Consider the following 27313-nt stretch of genomic DNA (forward strand, 5'->3'; position numbering starts at 1 on the left):
ACATGATTACATTTTCACGCAATTTGGTTCATAGATTCTGAGAAATCAGTACCCAGAACAACCACCTCTGACCGTAATGACGGCCTTGATTCGCCTGGGCATTCAGTCAAACAGAGCTTGGATGGCGGGCACATGTACAGCTGCCCATGCAGTTTCAACACGCTACCACAGTTCATCAAGAGTAGTGACTGGCGTACTGTGACGAGACAGTTGCTCGGCCACCATTGACCAGACGTTTTCAGTTGGTGAGAGATCTGGAGAATGTGCTGGCCAGGGCAGCAGTAGAACATTTTCTGTATCGAGAAAGGCCCATACGGGACCTGCAACATGGTGCCGTGCATTATCCTGCTGAAATGTAGGGTTTCGTAGGGATCGAATGAAGGGTAGAGCCACGGGTCGTAACACATCTGAAATGTAACGTCCACTGTTCAAAGTGCCGTCAATGCGAACAAGAGGTGACCGAGACTTGTAACCAATGGCACCCCATACCATCAAGCTGGGTGATACGCCAGTATGGCGATGACGACTACATGCTTCCAATGTGCGTTCACCCCAATGTCGCCAAACACGGATGCGACCATCATGATGCTGTAAACAGAACCTGGATTCATCCGAAAAATGACGTTTTGCCATTAGTGCACCCAGGTTCGTCGTTGAGTACACCATCGCAGGTGCTCCTGTCTGTGATTCAGCGTCAAGGGTAACCGCAGCCATGGTCTCCGAGCTGATAGTCCATGCTGCTGCAAACGTCGTCGAACTGTTCGTGCAGATGGTTGTTGTCTTACAAACGTCCCCATCTGTTGACTCAGGGATAGAGACGTGACTGCATGACCGTTACAGCCATGGAGATAAGACGCCTGTCATCTCAACTGCTAGTGATACGAGGCCGTTGGGATCCAGCACGGCGTTCCTTATTACCCTCCTGAACCCACCGATACCATATTCTGCTAACAGTCATTGGATCTCGACCGACGCGAGCAGCAATGTCGCGATACGATCAACTGCAATCGCGAAAGGCTACTATCCGACTTTTGTCAAAATCGGAAACGTGATGGTACGCATTTCTCCTCCTTACACGAGGCATCACAACAACGTTTCACCAGGCAACGCCGGTCAACTGCTGTTTGTGTATGAGAAATCGGTTGGAAACTTTCCTCATGTCAGCACGTTGTAGGTTTCGCCACTTGCGCAAACCTTGTGTGAATGCTCTGAAAAGCTAATCATTTGCATGTCACAGCATCTTCTTCCTGTTGGTCAAATTTCGCGTCTGTAGCACGTCATCTTCGTGGTGTAGCAATATTAATGGCCAGTAGCGTATTTAAGCAGCACCACGGGGAAGAATCGGGCAGTTCCCATTTTAATAGCGATCTGATAAGACGATTCTTTCTAAACGCATTACTAAAACGAGTGCAAGTTAGTAACATTCGAAGTGTTTACTACGGGTATATGGGCCGTGAAGTGTATAGTAACGTGTACTTACACGGCTAAAGTGTCTACAGTCTAATAAACGTATCATAGCTTACGAAAATGCCTAAGGTTGGAAAGAGAAAGTGTCATTTTTCGAATGATTACCCAAAAGAGTGGTATTTTGTCAAGAAAGGACGTACGTGTCAGGAAACATTGTGTGGGCTTTGTACTGTTTCATCTCAGGACAGCTGTAAGGCATCACATTTCCACGAAAAATCATAGAAACAGATTCACGGTAACATCAACATCATAGGCTGTTTCTGCATTCACGGTTAAAGAAGATATCCAGGAAGAACTGCTCGTTGCTGCTGCAGGACTAACAACAGCTTATAAAGTTGTCAGACATCATCAATCCTTGTGTTCCGTTGACTGTACCGTAAAACTGAATGCCGCAATGTATCCTGACACCCAAGTCACCGCCAAGCAGCCTAGAGCCAGGACCAAAGTTACAGCGATTTCAAAACATATTGTTGCATCACATCTGCATCCGAATGCATAAAGAAATTGCACGAAGTTTCGCTTTAGGATATAGGGGCCGACGCAGCGAACCACAAGGCTGAAAATATGTTTCCTTTAGTTGTTCAATGCTTTACCGAAACTGACGGAATCCAACAGAGGCTGTTGAAGTTTGATTCGCTTGTTAACAAAACATCGTCTAGACACTTTAAGACAACTGCAAATTCGATTAGATATATTAATCACTTTTTGTGGAGGCAATACCAATACCAACTTCACAGGGCTCCATCGACGCGGCCTGTGGAAAATGTTTCACCAAATTAAGGAAGGACGAGGAAAAAAAATCTAGAAGGAATTGGATGCCCCACCCATATTCTCTACAATACTATATCAAGCACTGTCGACAGTGAAACAATGCTCATGAAAATGTTCAATTATTTTTCAATATAGATAGTAAGGATAGAGATGGCGAAAGGGTTCTCCTTACACGTTGATATCAGAAAACACAACAGAACTCTATGCTTCCCTCCAATGAGGTTAAACTTGGCACCATTCAAGTCGCAAATGACTGCGGTTTGGGGTCAGTGGAACGCACGCTACAGTCCTTGAACTAACTGTATCAGGTCGTTACGTCACTGTGGTGCCAACTGCTGTTCAATTTCCCACTGCATATGCGGTACGATGCGTCATAGCCTTACACAGAGCACGATCGCCTTCACTCTTGGTGCTGCCACGTGGCCTTACGCAGCCCGGTCCCTTTCGACCGTCCATTCTCGTGACCACCTTTGCCAGCAATGTACAGTGGATGTATTCCTGCCAAGTTCTTCTACATCTACATCTACATATATACTCCGCTAGCCACCAAGCGGTGTGTAGCGGAGGGCACAATTCGCGCCAAAATTTCTCCCCTTCTGTTCCACTCGCGGATCGCACGAGGGGAAAACGACTGTCTGAACGCCTCAATACGAGCTCTTATTTCCCTTATCTTTGAATGCTGATCATTACGCGATTTGAAAGTTGATGGTAATAATATATACTCTACGTCCTCAGTGAAGATTGGATTTCGGAACTTGGTGAGCAGCCCCTTCTGTTTAGCGCGTCGTCTATCTGCAAGTGTGTCCCACTTCAAATTTTCTATGAGATTTGTAACGCTCTCGCGATGGCTAAATGTACCAGTCACGAATCTTACCGCTCTTCTTTGGACCTTCTCAATTTCTTGAATCAGACCCAGCTGGTAAGGGTCCCACATAGGCGAACAATACTCCAAGACAGGACGAACTAATGTATTGTAAACTATTTCCTTTGTTGAAGGACTGCATCGCTTCAGGATTCTACCAATAAACCGCAATCTAGAGTTCGCCTTACCCGTTACTTGTGTAATCTGATAATTCCATTTGAGATCATTTCGAATAGTCACACCCAGATACTTGACGGACGTTACCGCTTCCAAAGACTGGGTATTTATTTTGTTCGTACGTTAATGGGGATTTTCGCCTTGTTATACGCACTAGGTTACACTTACTAATATTGAGAGATAACTGCCAGTCATTACACCACGCATTTATTTTCTACAAATCCTCGTTGATTTGTTCACAACTTTCGTGTGATACTACTTTCCTGTAGACAACAGCATCATCGGCAAACAGTCTAAGGCCGCTGTCAATACCATCAACCAGATCGTTTATGTAACACGTAAAAAGCAGAGGACCTATTACGCTGACCTGGGGCACACCTGAAGTTACTCTTGTTTCTGTTGAAGTTACCCCTTTCAGGACGACATACTGCTCCCTGTCTGTTAGAAAACTTTCTATCCAACTGCATCTGTCATTGGATAGACCGTAAGCGAGCACTTTTTGTAGCAAGCGACAGTGCGGAACTGAGTCGAACGCCTTTCGAAAGTCGAGAAATATGGCATCAACCTGGGAGCCGGAATCTAGAGTCTGTTGTATATCATGCAGAAAGAGGGCCAGCTGTGTCTCGCATGACCGCTTTTTCCTAAAACCGTGCTGGTTTCTGCAGATGAGCTTCTCAGAGTCTAGAAAGGTCATTATGTCTGAACACAGCAGTATCGCAGAAGGAACATCCAGCTTCCCGTAGCCGTATTACACGACCTTGTTGAAATTCAGTGAGGGTTTGCTGATGGCGTCTTTGTCGCCTAAAAGGCATCAACTCACCACGTTCAATCTCAAAGGTAGCCGACGTTCACAATCGTTATAGCATGTATTTAAAGCAAACCTGATTTGCATCCTTATAGAGGTTCTACTGGCGCCGCTCTTATGCGACGGGCGTGAAATTTGAACAGACATCATCTTTCATATGTAGAAACACACTTACCAACTTTCGTTTATTTCTCACAACTCCTCCTAAGCGTTGTGACTCTTTTCCATCAGTGTAATTTCTATAACGGATATTAAGTTTATTTCCGACAACTGTCAAAAGTGAGAAATCTGATTTCGTAATATACTTCATGTTTTCAGAGATGAAGGGAAAATATAAAGAAATGGATTATTAAAATATAATGGGAAAACTATAATTTCATAAATGAGATATCGATTGCTAGTCGCCAAATATCAGAATAGTTCCGAAAACTTCCTTTTAGAACATAAGATATACAAATTTCAAAGAAACAACGGTAGAAAGACAATGTAAATAAGTTATACAAAACTGCAACCAGTCACTTTTTTGAATAATTATGTTTTATTCCATGAACCGGTTTGCGAACCTTTTCAAGTTTATCTTCAGATGGTTTCAGGAAGTTGCATCATTATTGCTAGCATAATGCTGGGTGCTGGCTCTATGACAAAAAGATGGAACACACTTTAATGTATCGCCATCACTATAGCTTATTTGTTCATACGGATGTAAATTTAGCTTTTTACTTACTGCGACAGTATAGGCGGCTTTTTCCGGTTAGTGTCCATCTGTCTGCCTCCATTTTGATGTCCAGTTGTTATATCACTACACACACTTCCACACAAACTATATTAATTAACGCTCTGACAGCGCGACTTTTCCAGCATCCAACATGCGCTTTACAACTGTTGCTTGTAACAAAGATCTTGACAGAAAGATATGGCATAGGCCTACTTTGCACAAAAGAAATCGAATGTTCTCGGAAGGTCCATCTAACACACTGCATTGTCGTCTACAACTAAACAGATGTCACAAAAGTATATATCCATTTCAAATGTTACTATGACTATTTATTTTATTTATTTATTTTTCTTATTTCGAAAAACTTTGACATTAATCTCCAGTTCAGAGTTTAGTAAAAGAACATTATCAAATAGTGTTATAAAAATTGCACCATCTTTCAAAGGACTTGGTAGCAAGTTTCTGCTTTCTTCTAAGCTTTCTGCCCCCGCCCTATAAACCTCTTCCCCCCCCCCCACCCCCACCCCCACCCCAAACGCTCCCGCCCGTGTTGGGAACCACTGCATTACAACACCGTGGTTCGTTGTCCAGTTCGGCAACACTTCCGCGCAACTCGTCCTCAGCTAAGTTTCAGAGAAAGCGGGTGATTGCGTGTTCTCTTCGCCAGCTCCAACCGACGCTGCTCCACGTCGCACCACAGCGCCACGGCAGTGACGGCGGCGGAGGGGTCAGTTACAAACGCACGCCCTTCAGACGCGGCGAACAGCGGCGGGAATTTCAACTGCGAGCGGGATGACGGGCTGTACCCTCAGAATTCTATAATTGTCTCACAGAAACTTCCACATCAACTTCAACTTAATCTGTGTATCTTCTTCGTATTCATACCAAATTTTACACTCAATATGGTTGAAATACTTTACATCTTCAATTTTTTTTTTCATTCTTGTTGTTGTGGTCTTCAGTCCAGAGACTGGTTCGATGCAGCTCTCCATTCCATGCTACTCTATCCCAGTACATACTGTAACCTACATCCTTCTGAATCTGCTTAGTGTATTAATCTCATGGTCTTCCTCTACTACTATTTTTACCCTCCACACTGCCCTCCAATACTAAGTTGATGATCCCTTGATGCCTCAGAACATGTCCTACCAACTGATCCCTTCTTCTAGCTAAGTTGTGTCACAAACTCCTCCCCAATTCTGTTCAATACGTCCTCATTCGTTATGTGGTCTACCCATCTAATATTCTGTAGCACCACATTTCGAAAGCTTCTATTCTCTTCTTGTCTAAAGTATTTATCATCCACATTTCACTTCCATACATGGCTACACTCCATACAAATACTTTCAGAAACGACTTCCTGAGACTTCAAGCTATACTCGATGTTAACGAATTTCTCTTCTTCAGAAACGCTTTCCTTGCCATTGCCAGTCTACATTTTATATTCTCTCTACTTCGAGCATCAACAGTTATTTTTCTCCCTAAATAGCAAAACTCATCTGTTACTTTAAGCGTCTCATTTCCTAATCTAATTCCCTCAGCATCACCCGATTTAATTCGACTACATTCCATTATCCTCGTTTTCCTTTGTTGATGTTCATGTTATATTTTTTCATTATGTACTATCATAGTTCTCACTGAATATATTCTACAAAACGCAGTTAACTTAGATTTACTAGCAGATATTTTCATATTATATTCTGTATATACTGTATTTAGTTTATCAGTTCATTTTTGAAAATCATATTTCCTTGAAAAAATTTGAGTCGCATCATCAGCAGATAGGAGCGAGTTTAACCTCACTGAATTGTTTAAGTGCGCCCCAGCATTTATCCTAGAATTTCACCTACAAACTTCATCATTAATGTAGATATGAACAGCATAAGAGAAAATCTACAGCTTTGTCTCACCCCTTTATTTTTTGTATGCCTTCTATATATAAGATTATTGTTTTTTTATACAGAATTTCGACAGCTGATATAAACTGCAAAGGAAGTGCCACATTTTCCCCATAAGTTTCCTCTAACTACTTAAAACGATCTATTAAAGGAATATGTGTTTCTTTGTTCAAAATTTCTCTGCCTTTCAATAAACCGCTGAAAAATAAAAACTGCAACAGTCTTTTATCGCATCAGTCTAAATCCAACCAGTTCTTCCACTAGTACACATTCTGCTGTTGTTTTTAGTTTTGTGTAAAAATTCTTGCACAAATTCTGTGTGCTGTAAGCTTATTCAGCTGTTTTTCTCAAATATATTTTTCTCCTTTCCCATATATAGTTTTTTTTGCTTTTCCCCAGTTTCGTGGTACATCTTTCTCCTTACAGCACATGTCAAACAAATGTATCTATTTAAGGTGTAGTGATAATCCTCCATATTTAATTAACTCTGCACTAATTCCATCTAAACCTGTTGCTTTTCGATTTTTGCTGTCGTTTTGAGAGATGCTGTAAGTTCTTATGGTACTATTTGATCTATGTGTTTTACTTCTGTTTCTGGATATTTTTTCTTTCTTCTCTTCCATATTAGCATTATATCACAGGTTTTTGTAGTACATATTCCAATCATCGTTTTTAATATTATTCAAACGAGTTGTGTCCTTTTGTGTATTGTTTAATGTTTGCAAAGATTTATATGCTCTCTGCTGATGACCATGAATATCATATTCTATACTAGTAATCTATCAGTCTCAGGTTTGCTGCTGGGCTGTCTTTAGTTTAATTCCCGATCTGTTTATAGATATGTTTATTTTCCACAGTAGGCATAGAAAGATAATTATTATATGCTGTTTGTTTTTCTTGTATTGCTTCGGCAATTTCTATTGACCAAATTTTTAATCCATACCTTTGGCGATATTTCTTTGTGTTTCCTAATGACTCATTTGCAGCTTTTTTGTCGAATTTTCATTATTCGTCCATTCTTCTGCAATCGTCTGCCCGGTAGCTAGTTGTTCTAATTGTTTCTTAATATACAGGATGTCCCCAAAAAAATGACCCAATTTTAAATAGAATTATTTATTATGAAGAAGGGCTTAACACCAACAAATTGCATACTAAATTACTCAGAAAAGACAGAAGTTTATAAAAATCCATCATAAATGTTCAATATGTCCTCCATTGGCTGCACAGACGACATCTAGCCGATAGCCAAATTCATCCGAAACTGAGCGTAAGGTGTCTTCTGTTATTGAAGCAACAGCTGCTGGTATTCCTGTTTCCTCAAACTGTTTATACCACCGTCGAATGTTCTTTGGTGATAGTGGTTTAGCACGAAATCGAATATGAAACGCCCACTGAACTGATTTACTAAATTCTGATTTACTAAATTCAATAACACAATACGCCTTCTGTTGCGCGGACGCCATATTGCACGAGACTGGCTGCACGCTCCAGGTCAGCGCTCGTAGTGACATCTAGCGGATTTTTTCTGAAACTCGAGACCATTCCGATTACATCTAGCGCTGCTTCAGTTACCTAGTGACATTTGTCTCAATATTATTACAAGTTAAAATCGGGTCATTCTTTTTGGGACACCCTGTATTCTGATATAGGCTCTTAATACTTACATCCTCGATTGAATATCCTTGGTAGATCTATTCGTGGTTTGTGTTGTAAACGGTTTCTTTTGCTTCCGTTTCAGGTATCACAAGATAGTGATCAGTCTGCGTAGTCTTGTATCTTTTACTTTAATTTATATCATTAACTATACTAATAATAAAGTTGTTCCAAATATTTGTGGCTGTCCTTGGATTCGGAGAACTGTGGAAATTGGCAGGTACGGTGGATGCTGGTTTTATAGGTGCCTTGTCTCAGATTCTGTGGCAGAATTGTTTCGATGTTAGCTGAGTGATTGGAACGACAGAAGTGAGCCTGTGCGGTTGAACACGTTTGGTGCTTTGTGTGTGTCTACAGAAGGGCGTGGTGCACGGCATCCTGTTGGCGTACAAGTACATGGGCAAGCAGAACGGGGGCGCTGGCGGCGTGGTGGTCAACCTATCATCCACGGCCGGCCTCGAAGCCGTCCCCCAAATGGCCATCTACTGCGGCACCAAGCACGCCGTGTGTGCCATGACGCGCTCCTACGGGGTGAGTACGTGCAGCACAATGTCCAGCATATGAACAACTTGTGAGTGTGAATAATTTTGACACTTACTTTGCAAGAATTCAGTTATCTCAAAGACAACACTATGAAATTTCGCTGTATTGCTATGTGCACCCGGCATACCACACTGAAACATTTTAGATTAAGGTGACCATATTTTCTAGACCAGAACTCGGGACACATTAAAAGGAATGATACTGCAAAAAGGAAAAAAAGATCTTAGTTAAATGTAATAGATTAAGGAAGGCCAAACCTACGTTTCTAGCATTTGTAGCCTTAGAGAAAACTTTTGACAATGTTGACTGGAATACTCTCTTTCAAATTTTAAAGGTGGCATGGGTAAAATACATGGAGCGAAAGGCTATTTACAATTTGTACAGAAACCAGATGGCAGTTATAAGAGTCGAGGGGTATGAAAGGGAAGCAGTGGTTGGGATGGGAGTGAGACAGGGTTGTAGTCTCTCCCCGATGTTATTCAATCTGTATACTCAGCAAGCAGTGAAGGAAACAAAAGAAAAATTCGGAGAAGGTATTAAAATCCATGGAGAAGAAATAAAAACTTTGCGGCTCGCCGATGACATTGTAATTCTGTCAGAGACAGCAAAGGACTTGGAAGAACAATTGAACGGAATGGACAGTGTCATGAAAGGAGGATATAAGATGAACATCAACAAAAGCAAAACGAGGATAATGGAAAGTAGTCGAATTAAGTCGAGTGATGCTGAGGGAATTGGATTAGGAAATGAGACACTTAAAGTAATAAAGGAGTTTTGCTATTTGGGGAGCAAAATAACTGATGACGGTCGAAGTAGAGAAGATATAAAATGTAGACTGGCAGTGTCAAGGAAAGGGTTTCTGAAGAAGAGAAATTTGTTAGCATCGAGTATAGATTTAAGTGTCAGGAAGTCATTTTTGAAAGTATTTGTATGGAGTGTAGCCATGTATGGAAGTGAAACATGGACGGAAATAGTTTAGACAAGAAGAGAATAGAAGCTTTTGAAATGTGGTGCTACAGAAGAATGCTGAAGATTAGATGGGTAGATCAAATAATTAATGAGGAAGTATTGAATAGGATTGGGGAGAAGAGAAGTTTGTGGCACAACTGGACTAGAAGAAGGGATTGGTTGGTAGGACATGTTCTGAGGCATCATGGGATCACCAATTTAGTATTGGAGGGCAGCGTGGAGGGTAAAAATCGTAGAGGGAGACCAAGAGATGAATACACTAAGCAGATTAAGAAGGATGTAGGTTGCGGTAGGTACCGGGAGATGAAGAAGCTTGCACAGGATAGAGTAGCATGGAGAGCTGCATCAAACCAGTCTCAGGACTGACGACCACAACAACAACAAGTCGCCCCCCCCCCTCCACCCCAAGAGAGAATAGTGACTGCAGACGAATGCGACAATAGAGGGCACATTATGATTCACATCAACTGTCATCAGTGAAATATTGTGACTCGTCAACTGAGAGCCTATATCTCTGACATCGATCTGTTGTAGAATTTAGAACATGTTTTTTGCACGCGTATCATGTCATTTCTGGAAACCCAGAATCTACTTCGTAGGAATCAACATGGATTCCGGAAACAGCGATCGTGTGAGACCCAACTCGCTTTATTTGTTCATGAGACCCAGAAAATATTTGATACAGGCTCCCAGGTAGATGCTATTTTCCTTGACTTCCGGAAGGCGTTCGATACAGTTCCGCACTGTCGCCTGATAAACAAAGTAAGAGACTAAGGAATATCAGACCAGCTGTGTTGCTGGATTGAAGGGTTTTTAGAAAACAGAAAACAGCATGTTGTCATCAGTGGAGAGACGTCTACAGACGTTAAAGTAACCTCTGGCGTGCCACAGGGGAGTGTTATGTGACCATTGCTTTTCACAATATACATAACTGACCTAGTAGATAGTGTCAGAAGTTCCATGCGGCTTTTCGCGGATGATGCTGTAGTATACAGAGAAGTTGCAGCATTAGAACATTGTAGCGAAACTCAAGAAGATCTGCAGCGGATAGGCACTTGGTGCAGGGAGTGGCAACTGACCCTTAGCATAGACAAACATAATGTATTGCGAATACACAGAAAGAAAGATCCTTTATTGTATGATTATATGATAGCGAAACAAACACTGGTAGCAGTTACTTCTGTAAAATATCTGGGAGTATGCGTGCGGAACGATTTGAAGTGGAAGCTGCGCGGTTTTGACGCTGCGTTGTGTTGTAAGAAACGTCCATAATCGATGATGGAGCGAACAACACTCTTGTTCGTGATCAAGAAAATGTAAGGGTCTGCATCCCATCAAGTTCCAGCTACAGATATTACCGCCTTAATGTTTTTTGCTAAATGTCCCTTCGACCCATTAGGAGATGTTATAGAGGGGCTGGACCAAAATACGGAAACACCGCTAGAAACGCCTGCTTCAGCACACAGGGTGTTAGTTGTATAATACAGATATTGTGGTCATTGATACCTTAATATGTACCCACTTCAGCGTGTTACTTGTTTTTTCTCTGCATCTAACATTGCAAACACGTCATGTAATTTACCACTTGATATTTCCCGCACAGTCTTAACTGCACTGCGGACTATGCCTGTCAGTATAGACTAATAGTTTTATGTCCACACTTCAGCACCTGACCTGCTACCTGGGCGAAAATAATCATTAATGGCTTGCTCTTGCCACATGTACTTGGAGATACTAACCAACATAAAAACATACTACAGGTAATAGCAAGAATTATTAGTCTGCAAATGAAGTAAATGCTGATGTAATGTTGTTCAGTATATTGCCCTCAGTCATCAACAAAAATACCCCTAACACCATGTATATGCAGATGCTAGCTATGCCTCTAGGTTGCGCTGTTCTATTTGACCACAAACAGGACCTTTGCTATGTTATCAACACATTTCAAGTGTCAGTTATGGTCAGGACAGTGTTCTGTGTAATTGTGAGTGCGTTATGTTGGAGCTAAGTGAATTCGAATGTGGACAAATTGCTGTTGCTCATATGGGGGGAGTGCTTTTGTAACCACGGGAGCTGAGATGTTTGGTGTGTCAAGATGCACCGCAATTGATGGCTTACACCGCATACAGGAAAGGCGGAAAAATATCGTCCACCAAGTCTCAACGCGAACGAAAGTGTGTACTGAGAGATGGTGATGGTCACTGAAGAGGAATGTGACAAGAAATGAGAGAACGATATCTGTGAAAGTTACTGCAGGACTGAATGTCACACTGTCAAACCCTGTCAGCACCAAAACAACTCAAAGGGAGGTGCAGAGGGAATTGTAGAGCGAGTTGGAATTAAAAAACCACTCGTCAGTGATGCATATGCCTGCAACAGGAAAACGTGGTGCCAAAGCCATAATATCTTGATTATGGAGTAATGAAAGAAAATCATTTGTTCGGTTGAGTCTTGTTTCACACTGTTTCCATTATCCGGCCGAGTTTACATCCCGGGAGTGAAACGTGGCGTGTATTCGGTGATGATTTGGGCAGCAGTGTCTTGGTATTCCACGTTTATTCTGCGAGGTCGCATTACAGCCAAGGACTATGTGACCATGAAACGGTACAGTAGTTTCCGCTCTATAAGCAGGTTTCGCTGCTCGCTCGCACCGGGAAATACAAACAGAGGCGGCTCCGCCGCCAATTTTATTGCGCGGCGCGGCCGGGCGCGGGTGCAACAGAACCGATGTGGAAGGATGGAAAGAAATGTGTCAGGCTTCATAATACGTATTTATATGTGTCGTGTATTATGCATTTCTTGTACGTGAAAGTGAATCTGTACATGAACTTTTCTAATCCTCCTCACACCTTTCCATGTATCTTAGTTGGGAAATAGTTCTGTAGAATAGTAGTGCCAACCTCACTCCTGGGCAGGGGATCAGAGAGACATTACAGGCAGGTAAAAGTCAAAGACTTTCCAGTGTCACAAGATTTGGGGCGGAGAGGTTGGTCACGGCAAAGTGGTTCGACCATCCCCTCCACCGGGGCCCAGGAAAACCTCTGGGTGCCCGCCATATTCTGGGGGTGTTACAGAAGACGGGTAAGTGAGCAGACGTGCCCTCAGTGCGTCAGTCACAATGTTCACGCCTGGAAGAGAGGTATTTGAATATTTGTACTAATTCTTTTATTTCCAGCTTTGGATTGTGTAAGGAAATGAATGAACTCGTTTAATTTCGGAAATTTGACCCCCTGTGTTAATGTATCTGGTCCCGAGTTTGCCCGTTATCCTCCTCACATAGTGGATGTCCTATATAAAATAGTAGAAGACTTTGGTGGTATACATTTGGCCAACGCAATTCCGTCTTGTCCTTAGAAACGTGCTTGCAGATTAGTATATAATATACCCGAGCTATAAGTTGAAAAATTGTAGTGTCTGTAAACTGGAACAATTGCTGCAATAGCTGTAAAGTCGAGAGATAATGTTTAAAATAAATAGGTAATCAACTGTCATCAATCTTTAACGTACCTTAAAAAATGACATAGGAGTCAAGTTAAAGGTATTCATTTAAAATAAAAGCTATAGAAGGCAGGAACCCACACATCAGTGTGTGAGCCCTCCAGCCCCTTGCCTAGTATCGTACAGAAAGGACACGCTCTCTAGGTAGCGCTCTCAAGCTGCCCTCCCCAGTTATCCGTTGCGCAATTTTCATTCAGGGCTTGACGACATCAACTTTCATGTGGCGTCCCTAGGCAAGGAGGTCTGACGGTAATCTTTCAACCATTTTGTTTTATCATGCCCATCCCACCTATCATGTTTGCTCCCCAGTGGTCGTGGTGTGTTACAAGGCGACAAAGCCCCAGTTCAAACAGCTGGCATTGTCTAGGACTGGTTTTGTGAGCACAAAGGTGCACTGTCGCATCTTTCCTAGACACCAGATCTCAGTATTATTCAAACTTTTGATCTCCTTTGGAGAGAAGGGTGCTTGGTAGTTATCCACCTGTGGCTTAAGATTCCCTTCAAGACTATACAGAAACTGTGTTTATCCGTTCAGAGATGACTGGATGCTATTTTGAATGCCAACAGTGTTTACACACCATAATAGTTGTGGTAAAGTGATGTATTTTTGGAGTTCCCATATTTTCACCTCTTTCCTCCCCAACCGCTCCCTGTACGTCGTCTCGTGAGCTGGCATTTTTGGAGGGTGACCCGAGCCAAAATTCTGGTAGTTTGCGAGTATCACAATTGACACTGTGTACTACTACACGGAATGTTTCCCTATGACATATAGTGTTGTGTTTCAGGACGAGCTGCACGTGAATCAGACGGGCGTGAGGGTGGTGGCGGTGTGCCCAGGGCCCACAGAAACACCGATGGCGACCGAAGCCCACCACTACTGCCTGCACGACTACGCCAAGCAGTCTCTGATCGATGGCATAGCCGCCTTCGGGCCTCTCGACACGTATGTACCACTTTCTTCTTCAGTTTTATTGACGTTTAGTGTACTTACCGGCATCCAGTACCATGTTACATTTGTAGAACGTCTGATGACTTCAACAAACACATCTTGGTACGTACAAACTGTATGTTTATGTGGTCTCCAGTTTGATGCTGCTGTCCACGCTAGTTTACAATCGTTAAGCCTTTTCATCTCTGAATAAATACTGCGATCGACAACCACGTGAATCTGTTTACTGATCCGAGCTTTTGTCTCCGCCTACAGTTGCGGTTGGATAGAAGGTTTTCTTAACACCCAGGGAACAGTATCTCGTCCTGAACGGGGTGACTTCAACAGAAACAAGCTTAACTTCAGGTGTGTCCCAGGGCAACGTAATAGGTCCTCTGCTTTTTACGATTTACATAAACGATCTGGTTGATTGTATTGACAGCGGCCTGAGACCGTTTGCCGATGATGCTGTAGTCTACAGATAATTAGTATCACACGAAAGTTGTGAGCAAATCAATGAGGATTTGCAGAAAATAAATGCGTGGTGTAATGATTGGCAGTTATCTCTCAATATTAGTAAGTGTAACCTACTGCCTATAACAAGGCGAAAATCGCCATTAATGTATGAGTACAAAATAAATGCCCAGTCTTTGGAAGCGGTAACGTCCGTCAAGTATCTGGTGTGACTATTCGAAATGATCTCAAATGGATCAGATTACACAAGTAACGGCTAAGGCGAACTCTAGATTGCGGTTTATTGGTAGAATCCTGAAGCGATGCAGTCCTTCAACAAAGGAAATAGTTTACAATACGTTAGTTCGTCCAGTCTTGGAGTGTTGTTCGTCTGAATGGGACCCTTACCAGTTGGGTCTGATTCAAGAGATTGAGAAGGTCCAAAGAAGTGCGGGAAGATTCGTGACTGGTACATTTTGCCATCGCTAGAGCGTCACAAATCTCACAGGAAGTTTGAAGTGGGGCACACTTGCAGATAGACGGCGCGCTAAACAGAAGGGGCTGCTCACTAAATTCCGAAATCCGATCTTCACCGAGGATGTAGAAGCATATATTATTACCACCAACTTCCAAATCGCGCAATGATCACCATTCAAAGATAAGGGAAATAAGAGCTCGTATTGAGACGTTCTGACAATCGTTTTTCCCTTGCGCGATCCGCTAGTGACACAGAGGTGGGGAAATACGATTTTGGCCCGAATTGTGCCCTCCGCCAAACACCGCTTGGTGGCTCGCGGAGTATGTATGTAAATGTAGATGTAGTTGTTGACCTTCACCCACCCCTCCACGTCACATCAGGCGATGACTTCTCATGGCGCGACAGCCCTATAAAACACTGTACACACCGTACAAACCTACGCACCACACCATTGCTCGCTCACCCATAGAAAGACTCTTTCATTGAGCGACGAGGCCCTATGGAAATTGCGCGAATGAGACGGATGTTGCCGGTTTTAAAATTTTACGCCAATGGTGGCTCTTAGACAGGAACGGAATTATTTTAGACTTGGCAAATTAAAAGAAAGATTGTACTCCAGATTTTTCGTTGAAGTCTCGTTTCTTAACAGTTTAGATAGTCATCACAGCTTTAAAGTTGTGTACACAGAAGGTTCCCAACAAGGAAACTCCCTCGGCTGTTCGGTTGTATTTCTCGATCGTGTCTTCAGGATCTGCCTTCTTCGTAACTATACGGTATTTTATGCAGAGCTCCGAGCAGGGCAACCAGTATCTCATCTGCTCCGATTCCCTTAGTGCCCTACAAAAAATGAAATAAAATGATCGTGTGGTATTGATGTCCTGGAGGCCCCATCTGGGCAAGTTCGGCCGCCGGGGTGCAAGTCTTATTTCAGGTGACGCTACACTGGGCGACTTGAACTTCGGTGATGATGAAATGAAGGTGAGGACAAAACACCCAGTCCACGAGTGGAGAAAATCTCCGACGTGGCCGGGAATCGAACACAGGCCAGCTCCATGAGAGACAGAAACGTTACCACTCGGCTAAGCTGGTGGACAGAGCCCTGCAGCACACGTACCCGGCAGAGAAAATAATCCATCTCATACTTGACGAATTGTACCTCCTACAGCGGCAGGGGAGAAAGGTGTAATTGTGCTGGGTACAAAGGCACAGGGAATTCCAGGGAAATGAATAGGCAGACAAAGCCACCGAAGAGGCCTGCAGGGAACGTCACGTTACAAAATGAGCCATTCCTCTGCAGACTGTCATTTCGCTGAAGGCTGGGCCATCCATGCAATTGTGGCAGGGACGAACAGCTGAAGCCAACAACCCGGTAGTGGCGTTCCTCACGCTGGTGACTTTGGAGAGATGAGGTGGCCCTGACCCGCCTCCGAATTGGGCAGTGGCTTCTAACACGTGGCGTTGTACTCCGGCGAAAGGACCGCCGAGCCTGTAATGCTTTGGATGTGCAAATCACGCCACATTTTAAGTGAGTGCATTTTATTTTGTGATAATCGGAAATACATAAATTTAGGGAGGGATCTGTCCTCTATTTAAGCTGATGATGAGACGAATATGGTTTGATTTTTAAAATTTTGTGATGTGTCTGGACTCTGGCCTAAGCTTTTAGGTTGGTTCAAATGGTTCAAGTGGCTCTGAGCACTATGGGATTTAACATCTATGGTCATCAGTCCCCTAGAACGTAGAACTACTTAAACCTAACTAACCTAAGGACAGCACACAACTCCCAGCCATCACGAGGCAGAGAAAATCCCTGACCCCGCCGGGAATCGAACCCGGGAACCCGGGCGTGGGAAGCGAGAACGCTACCGCACGACCACGAGATGCGGGCTTTTAGGTTGGAGATTTTAGTGTGTTGCAGTATGGCTGGCTCTTACCTTTTATTCCAGTGCAGCTGTCTGCTGTCTTCTTTTAATTAATTCCACTGCTTTTTCCTCTTTTTACTGTATGTTAGATCCCATAATGAGGTGTACATTATTTGTAGATGAATGTGTGTGTGTGTGTGTGTGTGTGTGTAGAAGTTTTTATGACGTTCTTTACGTTTTTTATCTACAGTCCCATTTTAATAATTTTACGACCTATATCCACAGTCGCCTTATTATATTTTGGTATGGGCACTAAAGACATATCTGTCGTGTACCCATAACATCATATCATCATCCCTCCACTATCAAATTAACTGATCCTAGATGGCTCAGTACGTGTCCTATCAACGCGTCCCGTCATTTTTGTCCGTTGTGTCATACATTTCTTCCCATTTCCATTCTGTACCTCTTCATTAGATGTCGGCTCTGTTCTATGCTTCAGCAAACTTCTGGTACATTACATTCCGCAACCTTCTACTTTCGTTTTGTTTGCTTATAAAACTGCTTATTAACGAATACTTCCGGAAAAAAATATTCCATATACTTAAATTTATATTAGCTTATAGAAATTTCCCATTCTGAGATAAGCTTTTCTTGTTGTTCCCAACCTGCATTTTATATACCCTTTACTTCTGCCACAGGTACTTATTTGCTTCCACAATAACAAAACACATCTACCAATAATTTCCTAATCTAATTTTCACAGCATTACCTTACTTAATTCGGCTAAGATCTGTTCTGTCACCCTTGTTTTACCTTTGTTGATAATCATCTTATAACTCCGTGTCAAAACCATATCCATTTCTTTAAACTCATCTTTCAAGTCCTTTGCCGTCTCTGACAGAATACAATGTCATCTGCAAACCTCAACGTTCTTCTCTGAACTTTCATTCTCTCTCTGAATTTCTTCTTGTTACCCTACTACACTGGACGCTCAGTGTATATACTGAATAACATTGGGGATAGATTACAACATTGTATCACTCCCTTCTCAACTACTGCTCACTTTTGTGTCTTTCAACTCTTACAAATTCAGTCTGGTTTCTGTTCTAGTTTTAGTTGATTGTTAGCTCCCTTTTATCCGTGCTAACTTCAGAATTCCAAAGACTGTACATATTCCAGTCTACATCGACGAAAGCTTTGGCAAAATCTAAAAATGCTATAAATTTAGGTTTGACTTTCTACAGTCTATCTCCTAATATAACGCACAGTATAATATTGCCACGCTTGTTTCCATATTTCTCCAGAACCCAAAACGATATATTCTCAATAGGGTGTCTATCAACAGTTCCATTCTTCTGTAGACAATTTACGCTAGAGTTATGTAACCATGGATTATTAAACTAACGGTTAGATTATGCTCACATCTTCAAGCACCTAATGGTCAGATGAATGTAGAGAAATATCAGCAACAACAGACAATAACACAACAGTTTGGATAGGAAGGCAGGACAAAAAGTTGAATGACAGGATTATTCTCATCAAACAGCAACACAATGCTTACAACAATAGTTCACGTATATAATCCGTTCCTCGGCATAAGCAGACAGAAGGATAGAGGGAGGGAGGGAGAGAGAGAGAGAGAGAGAGAGAGAGAGAGAGAGAGAAATGTGGGGGCACTGATTGGTAAAGCAATATATTAAGTACGATTAAAATCTAAAATCGTGGGGGATTGTAACCCTAGAACAGACGAAGCAGTGGAAGACAGAATTTCGGGAGAATATCGGCTTGGCAGTAGGAAAAAGAGAAAGGAGAAAAGCTCCTTGGTTTACGAAATAAATTTCAGGTAGTCATAGCAAAGAAACTGTTCAACAACCAGGAGAGAAGGGGGTACACTTGGAAGAGGCCGGGAGACACTGGACGAAACCAGATTAATTACTTCCTGGTGAGACACCGGTTCTGAAATCAGATATTGGATTGTATCATGGAGATACATAGATCAAATAACACTTTAGTAATGAAGAATTAAAGTGTAACAGGATGAGGAAGGATCAGTATCTAAAGAACTAGTATACTGAACTACTGAGGAACGATCAGGTGCGTTTGAAATTCTCTGAGGCTGTAGATCTGCAGTAATAAATACCACAGAAGGCAGTTCAGCTGAACTGGAATGGACAGCTCCAAAAAGGGCAGTCCCAGACGTTGGACAGTTCGCTATACATACAAGACAGGTAACTGTGAAGAAACCCAGAAGAAATAATTCAATTAATCGATGAAAGAAGGAAATATAAAAACATTCATGAAAGTGAATGGGATCCATACCTATTATAAAAATAGATGTGTGTGTGTGTGTGTGTGTGTGTGTGTGTGTGTGTGTGTGTGTGTGTGTGTGTACACCTCTTCCTAAACCACGAGACCGATTTCAACCAAACTTGGTAAACATATCCCTTACTGACAGGCAAAAATCGCTGCCTGGACAAGATTCATCTGTCTATCGTAGTTCAGTAGATATGACGTCATAAACAATGAGATGGGCGAAAAACTGCCACATGATGCATGACGTTCAGATTTGTTACTTCTGTACTACGAACTCTATTCGCAATAAATTTCGCAGACAGTGTCCACATATGCCGCTAGATGCACCTGCAAATTTTTATCATGTTATCAAGCATAGCTCAGGAAATATGTCATGAACGCTGAGATGCTTGAAAAACTGGCACACTGTGCATGGGGTTTACATTTACTACTTCTTTACTAATAACTCTATTCCCAGCACATTTTGCAGATAGTACGAGAAAAGAGAACCACCTGCATGAATATCAAGAACTCAGATGGAAACCCAGTTCTAAGCAAAGAAGGGAAAGGAGAAATGTGGAAGGAGTATGTAGATGGTCTATACAAGGGCATTGTTGTTGAGGACAATATTATGGAAATGGAAGCGGATGTAGATGAAGATCAAATGGGAGATATGATACCGCGTGAAGAGTTTGTCAGAACACTGAAAGACCTAAGACGAAACAAGGCCCCGGGAGTAGACAATATTCCATTAGAACGACTGACAGCCTTGGGAGAGCCAGGCCTAACAAAACTCTATGTACCATCTGGTGAACAAGATGTATGAGACAGGCGAAATACCTTCAGACTTCAAGAAGAATATAACAATTCCAATCCCAAAGAAAGCAGGTGTTGACGGATATGAAAATTACCGAACTATCAGTTTAATAGGCCACGGCTACAAATTACTGACACGAATGGAAAAACTGATAGAAGCCGACCTCGGGGAAGATCAGTTTGGATTCCGTAGAAATGTTGGAAGACGTGAGGCAATACTGCCATTACGACTTGTCATAGGAAATAGATTAAGGAAAGGCAAACCTATGTTTCTAGCATTTGTAGACTTAAAGAAAGCTTTTGACAAGATTGAGTGGAATACTCTCTTTCAAATTCTGAAGGTGGCAGGGGTAAAATACAGGGAGCGAAAGACTATTTTCAATTAGTACAGAAACCAGAAGGCAGTTTTAAGAGTCGAGGGGTATGAAAGGGAAGCAGTGGTTTGGATGGGAGTGAGACAGGATTGTAGCCTATCCCCGATGTTATTCAATCTGTATATTGAGCTAGCAGTAAAGGAAACAAAAGAAAAATTCGGAGTTGGAATTAAAATCCATGGAGAAGAAACAAAAACTTTGAGGTTCGCCGATGACATTGTAGTTCTGTCAGAGACAGCAAAGGATCTGGAAGAGCAGTTGAACGGAATGGACAATGTCTTGAAAGGAGGATATAAGATGAACATCAACAAAAGCAAAACGAGGATAATGGAATGTAGTCGAATTAAATCGGGTGATGCTGCGGGAATTAGATTAGGAAATGAGACGCTTAAAGTAGTAAATGAGTTTTGCTATTTGGGGAGCAAAATAACTGATGATGGTCGAAGTAGAGTGGATATAAAATGTAGACTGGCAATGGCAAGGAAAGCGTTTCTGAAGGAGAGAAATTTCGTAACATCATGTATGATTTGTCAGAAGGTCGTTTCTGAAAGTATTTGTATGGTATGTAGCCGTGTATCGAAGTGAAACATGGACGATAAATAGTTTGGACAAGAAGAGAATAGAAGCTTTGTGCTGCTACAGAAGAATGCTGAAGATTAGATGGGCAGATCACATAACTAATGACGAGGTATTGAATAGAAATGGAGAGAAGAGAAATTTATGGCACAACTTGACTAGAAGAAGGGATTGGTTGGTAGGGCACATTCTGAGGCATCAAGGGCTCACCAGTTTAGTACTCGAGGGCAGTGTGGAGGGTAAAAATCGTAGAGGGAGACCAAGAGATGAATACACTCAACAGGTTCAGAAGGACGTAAGTTGCAGTAGCTACTGGGAGATGAAGAAGCTTGCACAGGATAGAGTCGCATGGAGAACTGCATCAAACCAGTCTCCAAACTGAAGAGCACAACAACAACACCCAAATATGCTCGTAAGTGTACCTACATACATACATCATTGTGTGACACACAGTTCAAGAGATATGACGTCATAAACACTGAAATTCATGAAGTTTTAATACATTCATTCTTTACTGCTAAGACATGAAGTTTTAATACATTCATTCTTTACTACTAAGACACTCCTACAGTCGAGTCAACGGTTTTGACAGTTTTCAACTTCGAAGCGGAAAAGGTAGTAACCAAGAACAATAACAGTCTTGAGGGATATGAAAAGGTGTTGCCATAGAGACGTTTACAAAATCGCGCTGCAGACAAGCGAAACAGCTCTAATTACACATTCGTACATTATGCATATTTCTTTCTACGACTATTTCATAATTTCAAAAGTGCTTTTACCAACAGATGCAAATTAATTTTTTTTCTGTATTACACAACAAACACAGTTCGTTTTTTGTTTTCGTTTCTAATAGGAAATATGCAAAATGAATACTCGAGGAATGCTGGATTTGTTAGCTAGTGGAAAAATATAAAAGCAATGTACATGAAGTGTAAGTAAGCTAAAGCGAAATGGATGCAGGAAAATGCAAAGAAATCGAAAAAGTAATGTTCAACGGAAGGACAGGTTGGGAAACTGGAAAAGTGGTAATAACTTTCGGTGAAAGTAACATCAAGCGCATCGACATTAAGAATTAAACAAGAATTCCACTGTCGGATGTAGAGTACATTGAAAGCCTGTATAATGAGGAAGAGGAACTGTCTGATGACGTGATAGAATAAGAAGTTGAAGTGGACTAGGACGACATTGGAGAATCAGTATTAGTCAGTTTGACAGAACTTTGTTAGACTTTCGAAGAGACAAGGCAGAAGAGACAGATAACATTCCTCTGGAATTTACAAGATCATTGGAATAAGTGGAAAACGAACGAGTATTCAAGTTAGTGCGTGGAATCTATGAGACTGCAACCAACCGAATATTCAAGTTGGTGTGTGGGATTTATGAGTCTGCAGACGTGCCATAAGGGTTTTGGAAGAATATCATCCAGACAATCACGATGCAAGACTGGATAAAAGCGAGAACTATCGCACAGTCGGCTTAAAACAGCTCATGCATCAAAGTTGCTTACAAAAACAATCAATACACAGAGGCATAAAAAAGATTTGAGTATCTGTTCAATAAATGTAATCTGAAGAAGGGAAAAGGCACCACAGAGGCAATTCTGACATTGCGATTGATAAGGGATATTACTCTTAAGGGAAATGAAGAAACGTTTATATGATTTTTTGACCTAGAAAAAATGTTCCAAAAATTATGTAAGATGACTGAAATTTTCAGTAAAATAGGTAAAGCTATAGGGAAACACGGGTAACATACGGTTTGTCCAAAAGCCTCACTATCATCTAAAAACAGCATAACTTGGAAACTATTAGAGGTAGTGTGTCCTGGGTTATTGTAAAACGTGTACTGAGTCACCTTTGCATTCCACTAACTCGCAGGAGATATACTGTATGAGCAGGCACCGACAGCATTGCAATACATAGGTGAAAAGGAACGTTGGACATGTCGCAATACTACAATAAGTTGTACGGATAATACCTTGCCTACACTCAAAGGCGTAATCTGTTTGACTTGAAATAATCGTCTGTACTAACACAACGACGTCGAGTAAGATTTGATATTCAGTTCCTCGCGCTATAAATCACACTACAGTTCGATACGTTATTGTGTACAAAATGATTGACACAGTAACACTTTTTTTGGTATGTTGGGGTCAGTGGTAGCTATCTGGATATTAATTACAACAACTGACTACCGGTGTTTACTAGGTTCGAAAGATAAACTACCACCAAAGTTAGAATCAACACCAGAAAAATACTAAATATGAGAGTCTACGGAGAGTAGGAATGATATATTTACGTCATCAATAACAGCAACCTATAGCGAAGCTTCTCTGTGTACTCTGACAACACAACTGAACACTTTTTGAGCAACAAGATACCAGAATCTACAGCTTTCGTGTATAAATGATGAATTTTTATAGATACATTGGCTCTTGTAATTGCTCCTCTTTTAAAGTTTCAACGAATAATCGTATATACAAGCAATCAGTGCGAACGTTATAAATTTTTACGTAAATTGTAAATACTTTCACAAGGCAAAGATATAATTTAATACTGTTTATCTTTCGTTGTCAATCAACGATAATCTCTGTACGTAGCTTCTTGCTATAACAATATCCTTGACACTATTGAAATTTTACGGTAATAAACTTTTTCGTCAACCCAACCTTTCAGAATTAAGTGGAATAACTTTTCATTTATAATTAATCACTTTTCAATAAAACGTAAATTTCCTCTCTCTGTCTTTCTATTCGTTGCAACTTATTAACTGAAAAATACTATTCTTTCTCTTTAGGGTCTTAATTTCTTTGAACTTTGCTTTTACCAATATGAAAGTCTTTTACTTTAATGGCCTTTGGATTTACTTTTATACGAAAAGATATAGCCGAGATATTAGTCTGGTTTGAAATAAACTATTCAATACTTCTTTGGTAATAGTTTAGGGATAAAGGACAAATCGGATACTGACTTTTTCAGTTCAAAACAGTTAATTATTTATTTCCTACGATTAGTTCGTTTACAGGTATAAGTCAGAGTCTTACTGTTATCGCCACTTTTCAACCATATGTACTTTAAATAATCAAACAAAGCCCAACCACTTCAGCCGTTGACTGCCACGACCCTCTAAAATTTAAAACTCAAAACACAGGACTTGATGATCTCGTTTAGAGAGAATTAGCGCGTTCTCTAATAAATGGTTCTTGATTTGTCGTTTAGGAACAAGGGGGAAAGATATCAAATTCTCAATAATCTTCCGACTGTTCCTCAATAAATAACTATTACGTAGGATGACCGTTCTCCTTAACATAGACTACACATTCGGAGTTTTTCATTTAACTGGCGAGTCTACACTCTACCAAAATCGGCGAAATAATCACTTTCTAGACAAGCCAATAATCTTCTCAAAATATCTTTCTAAACGACTTAGAGCTGTTTCGAAAACACTTGAGTTCCATCCTCGTTGCAAACTTATTCACGTATCGTACATGTAAGCCGATCTCATCACACTCTTGAGACAATCTCTCTCGAGGCTCACTACTCGAACATTGCTCGGAAATTGAACTGAAGTTCTAAAAGAACAAGGCAAGAACCATTATTTGCGAGCAAATATATCACGCTAATTCTCTCTTTAACAGTAAGTGCCCTTCTTAGCAGTTACCGTCAAACCTTCATAGTGGCCAGCTGCGTCGTAGTTGTTATCTTTGCCACAGGACGCGATTCAGCAGTCGGCTGGACGTATCAAACTCGCTGATTTAAGAGGACACAGCTTTTCTCGAACATCAGGTGTCACATACCTACAACACTTTAACCCAAAAATATAAGAAAATTATACAGACAACAAACTCTTCATTCTCCTACAACATGTTGTTGTTGTTGTCTTCAGTCCTGAGACTGGTTTGATGCAGCTCTCCATGCTACTCTATCCTGTGCAAGCTTCTTCATCTCCCAGTACCTACTGCAACCTACATCCTTCTGAATCTGCTTAGTGTATTGATCTCTTGGTCTCCCTCTACGATTTTTACCCTCCAAGCTGCCCTCCAATGCTAAATTTGTGATCCCTTGATGCCTCAAAACATGTCCTACCAACCGATCCCTTCTTCTAGTCAAGTTGTGCCACAAACTTCTCTTCTCCCCAATCCTATTCAATACCTCCTCATTAGTTACGTGATCTACCCACCTTATCTTCAGCATTCTTCTGTAGCACCACATTTCGAAAGCTTCTATTCTCTTCTTGTCCAAACGGGTTATCGTCCATGTTTCACTTCCATACATGGCTACACTCCATACTAATACTTTCAGAAACGACTTCCTGACACTTAAATCTATACTCGATGTTAACAAATTTCTCTTCTTCAGAAACGATTTCCTTGCCATTGCCAGTCTACATTTTATATCCTCTCTACTTCGACCATCATCAGTTATTTTACTCCCTAAATAGCAAAACTCCTTTACTACTTTAAGTGTCTCATTTCCTAATCTAATCCCCTCAGCATCACCCGATTTAATTTGACTACATTCCATTATCCTCGTTTTGCTTTTGTTGATGTTCATCTTATATCCTCCTTTCAAGACACTGTCCATTCCGTTCAACTGCTCTTCCAAGTCCTTTGCTGTCTCTGACAGAATTACAATGTCATCGGCGAACCTCAAAGTTTTTACTTCTTCTCCATGAATTTTAATACCTACTCCGAATTTTTCTTTTGTTTCCTTTACTGCTTGCTCAATATACAGATTGAATAACATCGGGGAGAGGCTACAACCCTGTCTCACTCCTTTCCCAACCACTGCTTCCCTTTCATGCCCCTCGACTCTTATAACTGCCATCTGGTATCTGTACAAATTGTAAATAGCCTTTCGCTCCCTGTATTTCACCCCTGCCACCTTCAGAATTTGAAAGAGGGTATTCCAGTTAACGTTGTCAAAAGCTTTCTCTAAGTCTACAAATGCTAGAAACGTAGGTTTGCCTTTTCTTAATCTTTCTTCTAAGATAAGTCGTAAGGTTAGTATTGCCTCACGTGTTCCAACATTTCTACGGAATCCAAACTGATCTTCCCCGAGGTCCGCTTCTACCAGTTTTTCCATTCGTCTGTAAAGAATTCGTGGTAGTATTTTACAGCTGTGACTTATTAAACTGATAGTTCGGTAATTTTCACATCTGTCAACACCTGCTTTCTTTGGGATTGGAATTATTATATTCTTCTTGAAGTCTGTGGGTATTTCGCCTGTCTCATACATCTTGCTCGCCAGATGGTAGAGTTTTGTCATGACTGGCTCTCCCAAGGCCATCAGTAGTTCTAATGGAATGTTGTCTACTCCCGGGGCCTTGTTTCGACTCAGGTTTTTCAGTGCTCTGTCAAACTCTTCACGCAGTATCTTATCTCCCATTTCATCTTCATCTACATCCTCTTCCATTTCCATAATATTGTCCTCAAGTACATCGCCCTTGTATAAACCCTCTATATACTCCTTCCACCTTTCTGCCTTCCCTTCTTTGCTTAGAACTGGGTTGCCATCTGAGCTCTTGATATTCATACAAGTGGTTCTCTTCTCTCCAAAGGTCTCTTTAATTTTCCTGTAGGCAGTATCTATCTTACCCCTAGTGAGACAAGCCTCTACATCCTTACATTTGTCCTCTAGCCATCCCTGCTTAGCCATTTTGCACTTCCTGTCGATCTCATTTTTGAGACGTTTGTATTCCTTTTTGCCTGCTTCATTTACTGCATTTTTATATTTTCTCCTTTCATCAATTAAATTCAATATTTCTTCTGTTACCCAAGGATTTCTATTAGCCCTCGTCTTTTTACCTACTTGATCCTCTGCTGCCTTCACTACTTCATCCCTCAGAGCTACCCATTCTTCTTCTACTGTATTTCTTTCCCCCATTCCTGTCAATTGTTCCTTTATGCTTTCCCTGAAACTCTCTACAATCTCTGGTTCTTTCAGTTTATCCAGGTCCCATCTCCTTAAATTCCCACCTTTTTGCAGTTTCTTCAGTTTCAATCTGCAGTTCATAACCAATAGATCGTGGTCAGAATCCACATCTGCCCCTGCAACATAAAAGTCGATAATAAGTTGAGACGATACAAACAAGTGATGCCCTTTTCTTTGGGCTGAAGAGGGTTTGACACATTACAAACATTTATCAGCTCTCAAAGTTTTTTTTTTTTTAGT

At 41.3% G+C, this 27313-nt stretch overlaps 1 protein-coding gene across 1 annotated transcript in view; it reads left to right on the forward strand.

Annotated features, from left to right (window-relative positions):
* Window positions 1-27313, forward strand: part of LOC124605934 (15-hydroxyprostaglandin dehydrogenase [NAD(+)]-like) — a 56671-nt gene that overhangs the window by 26974 nt on the left and 2384 nt on the right. Inside the window, exons 5-6 of the mRNA XM_047137892.1 lie at window positions 8706-8879; window positions 14144-14301. Of these exons, the coding sequence (XP_046993848.1) occupies window positions 8706-8879; window positions 14144-14301 (332 nt within the window). The remainder of the gene's footprint in view (window positions 1-8705; window positions 8880-14143; window positions 14302-27313) is intronic.

Source organism: Schistocerca americana, chromosome 3 (genome assembly GCF_021461395.2).
Source record: "Schistocerca americana isolate TAMUIC-IGC-003095 chromosome 3, iqSchAmer2.1, whole genome shotgun sequence".
Classification (NCBI taxonomy): Eukaryota; Metazoa; Arthropoda; class Insecta; order Orthoptera; family Acrididae; genus Schistocerca; species Schistocerca americana.